The following is a 9,390-nucleotide window of genomic DNA, read 5'->3' on the forward strand; positions in this document are numbered from 1 at the left end:
GAGAATGATTGAGAGAGAGAGATTGATTGAGAGAGAGAGATTGAGAGAGAGAGTGATTGAGAGAGAGAGATTGATTGAGAGAGAGAGAGAGATTGATTGAGTGAGGGAGAGATTGATTGAGAGAGAGAGATTGATTGAGAGAGAGAGAGAGAGATTGAGAGATTGATTGAGAGAGAGAGAGATTGATTGAGAGAGAGAGAGATATTGATTGAGAGAGAGACTGATTGAGAGAGAGAGAGAGAGATTGATTGAGAGAGAGAGACTGATTGAGAGAGACAAAAACTGATTGAGAGCGAGAGAGACTGATTGAGAGAGAGAGAGAGACTGATTGAGAGAGAGAGAGACTGAGAGAGAGAGAGAGACTGATTGAGAGAGGGAGAGAGACTGATTGAGAGAGAGAGACTTATTGAGAAAGAGAGAGATTGATTGAGAGAGAGAGAGACTGATTGAGAGAGAGAGAGACTGATTGAGAGAGGGAGAGAGACTGATTGAGAGAGAGAGAGAGACTGATTGAGAGAGAAAGAGACTGATTGAGAGAGAGAGACTGATTGAGAGAGAGAGAGAGACTGATTGAGAGAGAGAGAGAGACTGATTGAGAGAGAGAGAGACTGATTGAGAGAGAGAGAGAGACTAATTGAGAGAGGGAGAGAGACTGATTGAGAGAGAGAGACTTATTGAGAGAGAGAGAGATTGATTGAGAGAGAGAGAGAGACTGATCGAGAGAGAGAGAGAGAGACTGATTGAGAGAGAGAGAGAGAGAGACTGATTGAGAGAGGGAGAGAGACTGATTGAGAGAGAGAGATTGATTGAGAGAGAGAGAGATTGAGAGAGAGGGGGTCGACAGACAGACATGTGTTAGAGTTGCAAGAAACAGCAAACGGAGCCTTATTTTGGATGACTTGCTTTTACAGATATAAGCATCTCAAGTGGTCTCAGTGATTTGGACATGAGTCATAAGACTTTTTGCTTGTGGAATATAGACGTTGAGAAAACAAAGGGTAGTTCTATGCTATTTTTTTTTCCAGTTTATTGATTTTGAGGAAGTAGATCTGCACTGGAGGATATATTCGTCTACTTTCGACTTTGACTGTTTTCTGAACTTTATCTCTTTATCGTCCATTATTTGCTGATCCATTATTATCACTGTTAGGATAATTGCTAATGCTATCGTCCTTTCTGTCGCTAGCGTCATGTACAGAGCGATACTGTCAACAGAATTCTACCTACCATAATTCCGGTCTTGTTTTCCCAGTGACCTCTTCATCCTCTCGGGCGACAGTGACCTGGGCTTCCACGGGGTCAAAACACCATGTCTGACCGAAGACGTTTTTCCAACTCCATTCGCCTCTTTCCGAATATTCTCTCGAACCAGTGCTCCTTCGGGCGACCTTCCGAAGGCGTCGCGGCTCAGGACGGCGAGAAGCAAGGCGAGAAGGGCGTGCGTGTCCATGCTTGGCGTGACCTGAAGGATATGGACGGAGAAAGATTTTTTTTTTTTTTTTTTGGGGGGGGGGGTGAGGGGGGAAGGGTGTTCCAGTCCTCGCGCATACGAACGGAAATGTGGAAAAGCCAGAAACACGGTTTAATATACATCTATATATATATGAATGGTGAAAACACTACCGTGTTGATACTATGGTTTCTGAATCTACCTGGATGGAATCCAGGTGGATTCCGAAACTGTTGTCTCATTTTCAATGAATCTAGTTTTACATTGTGGGTTTTTCTACTATCTATATATATATGTATACATATATATATATATGTGTGTGTGTGCGTGTTTGTGTGTGCATGTGTGTGTGTTGGGGGGGAGGGGGTATACACACACTTATACACGGGCGATATTCATTCTCATTTATACCTTTTCTATATTTGTCAACATGAATGCGGTTCATATATATACATATATACATATACATTATATATATATATATATATATATATATATATATATGTGTGTGTGTGTGTGTGTGTGTGTGTGTGTGTGTGTGTGTGTGTGTGTGTGTGTGTGTGTGTGTTTGTGTATATTAGTTGCTGTCCGTGCGTGCATATATGCAAAATGGGACTCACTCCTTCAAACGAGGAAAATCTTATTACCACAAAATCGCAATACAACAAACTTGCTCACTGCCTGGGATGGAACTGTGCGCCTCACCTCGTGACCCGCCTGTGGAGTGTTCCGAAGACTTTCACTTTTCAGAGTGGATGCATTCGGCCACATAACAAAGCGGTATATCTAAAAGTACATATCCAAAATCCATCGAATTTAGGTATATTCCTATCCAGTACTTGTAATAATCTGATTAATTATTCTTGATAATGCATAACAGTATGCCAATAGAACAAGGTTACAAACGAGTGAATCGCCAGTGTCAACTCACATTCGAAACACATGTCCCGTGGATGTATTAACAAGTGTCTCGAATGCAGGAGTCGAAAATGTTATTTGAAACATTGGCAATCTATTTTGGAAGGTGAGGTAAGAGGAAAATAATATATAATACACGTAACCTATCTATTTTACAATTATTGTAACTGAGTGATTATTATTGATTACTCTTTTTTTTTTTTTTTTTTTTTTAGCCACTATTAACAATAATAATAATGGTAATAAATAGATAAATAAGTCATGTGAACAAGTTCTAGGAAAGGAACTCGGGCCTTGAATTGTATTGATAATGATGCCGTGCTTTCCAATGTCCGAAAACAGTAAGAATATGCGTCATCGTACAACTCCCCATCTGTGTGAGTGTATACACACACACACACACACACACACACACACACACACACACACACACACACACACACACACACACACACACATATAATTACAAGATGGAACGTTCCGCCAAGCGCCACATGGAATCTAACCTTGCTCTGAAACTAGCCTTCGACTCTCGTTCATCCTCGTGAAAAGAGCAAGAGTCGACGACTGCTTCAAGGCAAGACCAGTTGTGTCACGTTGCACTGAGCAGAGCGTGGGTTATTCCGAGTCGTCATCTTGGAATACTTAAAAAATATGAATTCGTAAGCTTAATGACACATATATCTCTCCACACCGCACGCACACACAATTCTTTATCTGACTGTATATCCATCTATCTATATGTATAGATAGATATATAGCTACATAGATATATACATAGGTATAGATATAGATGGGATTTTTTTTGGTATTATCATAAAAAAAAAAAAAAATGCATTATACGTAATCCTAACAAACAAAATGATTATGTTAGGTATGGTTATGGCAAATAATTAAATCAATAACATTGAACATTTCTACACTCAATATCAACAATGATATGTACGAGTAAAAAGTGTCTTACATTCAATCCCAATAATGATATTGTGTAAAAAAAAAAAAATAATAATAATAAAAAAAAAAGATAAACACCTAATATCAGCAATGATATATGTACGTAGAAAATACAGTCCGAAATAGACGTCTTGTCGAATGGCTGGACTGTGTTAGAGCATTCGCACCTTCTAGCACACATTCGGACCCGAGGGAAGAAGACAATGTATAAAACAATTACATGAAAAAGAATATATTTATATGTAAAATGTGGTACGTGTAACGTATCTGCGTGTTCTTATCATTCATCCCGTTAAATGCGCTTAGCGTGGTTCATTTGTTGTCTTTTACTATAAATATTACCCCCGCAAAAATGCGGGAATATGTCTGCATCGTCTGCGCATTTATTTATATATATATTTTTTTTATGTATAAATCCCTAACACTTGATACATTGCTTGTTGGTTCGTGGTCGCAACCAAACGTGGGATCATCGAAATTTATTCCGACATGCAAAAGTTTTAAGAAAAAAAAAAAGTCAATAGAAAACCATATGCTGATATGAATTTTAATTACATACAAAAGGTTATGGAAGATTCACATAAAATGGAAAGGGTATCAGATTCTGCATATATATATATATATATATATATATATTTATATATATATACACACACGCACAGACATGTTTTATATATATATATATATATATACATATACATACATATATATATATATATATATATATATATATGTGTGTGTGTGTGTGTATGTGTGTGTGTGTATGTGTGTGTGTGTGTGTGTGTATGTGTGCGTGTAAGAGTAGGAGAACAGCCACAATAAGAAATGAAACAGATCACAACGTTTCGAACTCTTCCTGATCAGAGAAATAAATAACCGAAATTTCGGTTACTCACTCACCTGATGAGGAACTCTTGACGAGTTCGAATCGTTACAACTTAGTATGATTTCTTATTGCGCTCGTTTTCCAATTCATCTTTATCAACACGTTCTGTGTTTGTGCTCATATATATATATATATATATATATATATGTGTGTGTGTGTGTGTGTGTGTGTGTGTGTGTACATATATATATATATATATATATATATATATGAGCACAAACACAGAACGTGTTGATAAAGATGAATTGGAAAACGAGCACAATAAGAAATCATACTAAGTTGTAACGATTCGAACTCGTCATGTATACTACGGTTTTCCTACCGTAGTATACATCATCCGTTGCAGGTCGGGTCAACAATTCGATGCAGGATATCCAGGCCTCCACTTCCCTGTTAGACTGTAGAACTAGGGAGGCTGGGATCCTCGCCCTAGAGAAGAGGAATTTCATCCCGCCCGCTCAGATCAGGAGGCGCAGCGACAGCAACGGCAGGATAAGAGGCCAAAGTAAGTGGAAATGCTGGACCCTGGTGAGGTGTTGGGTGCAGAGGAGGCGGCTGTATTCCTGTATTCTAACGGCTGCACATGTGGAAGACTGCGGCAGGGACGATGACACAGGTTGTACGCCAACAGGCAGTGGCCGTCGATATTACAGGCGAGTAGGTCTTAGCTGATTGGTGATGACAGCTTGACTGGTTCAGGGGGCAGGAAGGCGTGAGGCAGCAAAACTCACAATACACAGACACACTCAGTCACTCTTGAGATCAGGCGCCAAAGTCCTTCACTAGTGTACCTGCAAAATGCAAATAATAAAAATGATAAAACGTTAAAATCAAATGTAAAACGGTGAAATCTTAAAATATCCATACAAAAAATACGTAAAATCCATTGTTAAACACATGCATGTGTGTGTTCATGTATGTGTATCTGTGTGTATCTATCTATCTATCTATCTATCTAGTATATATACACAATATGTGTATATATATATTCTTACATATACATACACACATACACGCATACACACACACACACACATATATGTGTATATATACAGTTTATATACAGTGTATATATATATATATATATATTTATATATATCTCGTGTATATATATATATATGTATATACATATATATACATATATGCATATATATAAACATATATACCCATATATAAATATATGTATACACATACATAAACATATACATAAACATATATATATATACACATATATATACATATATATATATAAACACACACACACACATATATATATACATATATTTAAACATAAATATATTTATATATTTTTTTTACTTATGTTTTCGGATATGAATCTGAAAACAGGTTCAGACATGACCTTGACTCCCACGGGGTCAAGGCATCCGTGTGTCTTCTGAAGATGACTTTCTACAACCTTTTAGATGTTGGCCGTTCGGTCCAACACCCCTTTGGTACTTGTTCCGGAGGCGTTGTGGCTAAAGAGGACGTCCGTACTGCACTGTTCGTTTTACATTTTGCTGTTATTTTAGTGTTGTTGTTTAGCTAGGATATATATATATATTGTAAGATTCTGTTGTATTTCTGAAATAATATAGCATATTTAGTAACTTTCAACCTTCTAACATAAATTCTAAGTTTAATAAGCTCCCCCCAAACTCATGAATTAGAATTTGTTAAAAAAAAATCGTTACATCCTTATCCGCAATCGATATAGTAAACTACTATAAGTATATGCAAAGAGTATTACTGCTGAAAGTACTTTAATAATATGACGTTGGGTAGGTTTACATATATATATACACATAGGCAAAAATAAGTGCATAGATGAAACAGAAATAACTGAAACTAACGAATAACATTAATACATACAAAACATTTAGGTTCCTGCACTATGTTAGAACTTTCCCCAGCTCTCATGTACCGATGATACATTCCATATGTTAATGCCATCGGAACCTACGATTTTGCTTAATATGGTTTTACTGCATGCAATGTATACTGTTATAGTGCGTTCAATCTGGACTTAAATGAGGCGCTCCCCTCTTCGAGGTATAATCATACTGTTAGCAGGGCAATATCACGATCGAAAATTGATAACAATATTTCATTTAATTTTGGTAATAGTAATTCTTCTTAACTTGCAGTTTCCACTAACTATAATCAAATTTCGCATACCTTAGGTCAATCATTAAAAAAATGAAGGATAAGGAAGTAGTAAAAGCATTTATTTGAATTACAAAAATAACTGCAGTGTAAATGTCCTTAAAGCATATTTTCATTATGCAGTAAGTGTTATTACGTTACTGGATTATAGGTTAAAAAGGGGTATAGCCTCCAATACATCCAGGTATGGTAACGTGAAGCGATATGATAAATGTGTATACATGGCTCCTCTTCCAATGTCTTGGACCTTGGAATTTATTCACACACACACACACACACACACACACACACACACACTAACCTTTGAGTCATTATCTTTTTTTTTATTACGTGTGTAATATTACTCTATAGTATATCGATATATGAGCACAGAACTTCAGTGGTTGGAATTTTTTTTTTTTTTTGTGTCAACGGAAATAAATGCCTCAGCTCATTTTATTTTTTACCTGTTAATAGAAAGCAATTTAAATTTTACAGAGAGAGAGAGAGAAAGAGAGAGAGATAGATAGAGAGAGAGAGAGAGAGAGAGAGGGAGAGAGAGGGAGGGATGGAGGGAGAGAGAGAGAGAGAGTGAGAGAGAGTGAGAGAGGGAGAGAAATAGAGAGAAAGAGAGAGAGAGAGAGAGAGAGAGAGAGAGAGAGAGAGAGAGAGAGAGAGAGAGAAAGAGAGGATGACTGAGACTAGTTTGAGACTAGATATTCACATTCTTGGATTTATGGAATAGTACCTACTTCCTCAAATGGTGTTTGTAAATACGCTTGGATGATGTTATTTCTTATTCCCGCTGTGGCAGAGACCCATAGATGCGTATGTTATTACAGTAGATTCTTTTGTAGTACTATTTCAATATATATATATATACATATATATGTATATGTATATATATATATATATACTTTTTTATCATTATAATCATCAACTACGATATCACCATTACCCTCGTTATCATGTCATTATTAAATATCATACTTAACAGCAGCATAGTGAACGGGAAATACACTTTAGATTTACCGTTATTGCTTGCTAGGCTCGTATCACAAGATCACAAGCAGACAAGCAGTACATGCACTTCTGCTTTTAATTTACAGCTCTGACCGCTCCTGCGACCCTTTGCTCACTCTAAATTATCGCTTCTCCACCTTTCTGCGCTTTACCTGCAGACTGTGTAGAGAAATGTCACGGTACTTTGTTTAGCATGTTGTACTCGTAAGTGTAAACAGATGTTATCATCTCCGATTTCACTATATCGCTTCACCCATGTAGACACGTTTCTGCCTGATGTGATTTTTTTTTTTATAAAAAGGCCACTGTTTTGCATGTATAAAAATGTCACATTTCCTGGGTCATTCCACAGAGCAATATTTTAATTACACAAGACGAAATAACGTGTGCAAGCAGGGAGAACTCACACCTGCAATGTGCTTTTGAGGAAATAGTGTGGTCGCCTCACTTTCTCTTATCTTAACCTGAGAATGCAACTTTGCATACACATACGCAATCACTCACATATACATACTTACATGCACACACACAGATACAACATACATATACACACACACATACACACACACACACATATACGCACACACATACACATCTACTAAATAGATTCCATGAACTTTGAAAGTGCTAGTTTGCTTCGACAAACAGTAGATAAAGCAAGCAAGGTTCTAATTCCTGATGCCTTTGCCTGTTATATTTGTTGCCTTTGATCTGCCTTTCATCTCTTTCCCAGGCTCAGAAAAAGCCTCTACGTCTGGAGATATACATGCGTGCGTGCGTGCGTGATTGTGTGTGTGTATATGTGTGTAAACGAATAAAATGTATGAGAATAAAGAAGTTTGTTTACCAGTTATATTAGTGAGTAATGATTAATGAGTAATCATGGTACGTTTTCATTTAAAAATGCGATTCGTTCTTTGTTATTTATGTTATTATTTAATTATTATTCGTATTGTCGTCATTTTTTATAATGGTTACTTTTTATCCTTGTCATTATTATTTTATAATGATGATAATGATATTAATGACCATGATCATGATGGTACTAATAATCATTATAATGAAAAAGATAACAATAATGATAACATTATTATCATAATTATAAATTCTACCACTGCTACTACCCCTACTGTATCTACTACCTTCATCATTTTTCATTGCCATCATCATTATCATCCCTATTATCATCACTATCATTATCATTATCCTTCTTATTATTCGTCCTGATTGATAAAATTGGGAGCTGTTTCTAACTGGTGGGCGTACAGGCAATAGACAAAGGGCGTCAGGGATCCCTAATCCAACGTGCATAATAACCCTGGGATAACCACTGACTAAATGAACACAACAAAACAGCAAGAACTGAATTCGCCTAAATTTGACGAGTGAACTTGGGATCAGGTCTGACCACAGCGAAGTTCAACAGAGTGATGACACATGGAAGAATTAATAAGAAAAAAATAGCTTACTCATTAAACAGCTGATTCTAGTTCCCGCCTGTCCGGGCTGACACACTGACTCAACAAGAAATTCCTTCAAAAAGAACAGTTTAATAGAAAACAAAATAGATCGGAATGTTCTCCGATCAACAATCGGCATAAAGCGAAATTATTACTCACAAGCAGGAAAGCAAAGAAGCAGCTATCGGTACAACAAACCCTTCCCCCCTCCCTCTGCACCACATCCCAGCCTACCTTTTAGTGAAAGTCACATTACCCTGGATGGAAGTCACATCACGATGGATGGAAGTCACATCACCATGGATGGAAGTCACATCACCATGGATGGAAGTCACATCACCATGGATGGAAGTCACATCACCATGGATGGAAGTCACATCACCATGGATGGAAGTCACATCACCATGGATGGAAGTCACATCACCATGGATGGAAGTCACATCACCATGGATAGAAGTCACATCACCATGGATGGAAGTCACATCACCATGGATGGAAGTCACATCATGGATGGAAGTCACATCACCATGGGTAGAAGTCACATCACCATGGAT

The 9,390-nt window shown here is 37.1% G+C and overlaps 1 protein-coding gene across 3 annotated transcripts in view; it reads right to left on the reverse strand.

The window, feature by feature from the left end:
* Window positions 1-2,255, reverse strand: part of LOC125046603 — a 3,793-nt gene extending 1,538 nt beyond the window's left edge. Inside the window, exons 1-2 of one of the 3 annotated variants that reach the window (XM_047644414.1) lie at window positions 2,156-2,255; window positions 1,228-1,462 (exon numbers count right to left, since the gene is read on the reverse strand). In XM_047644414.1, the coding sequence (XP_047500370.1) occupies window positions 1,228-1,462; window positions 2,156-2,221 (301 nt within the window). In that variant the 5' untranslated portion in view covers window positions 2,222-2,255. Of the gene's footprint in view, window positions 1-1,227; window positions 1,463-2,070 lie in introns of all 3 variants that reach the window. The other 2 variants (XM_047644415.1, XM_047644416.1) reach the window with 2 other exon arrangements.
* Window positions 2,256-9,390: the final 7,135 nt, after the last annotated feature.

The sequence above is a fragment of the Penaeus chinensis genome, chromosome 39 (assembly GCF_019202785.1).
Source record: "Penaeus chinensis breed Huanghai No. 1 chromosome 39, ASM1920278v2, whole genome shotgun sequence".
Lineage (NCBI taxonomy): Eukaryota > Metazoa > Arthropoda > Malacostraca > Decapoda > Penaeidae > Penaeus > Penaeus chinensis.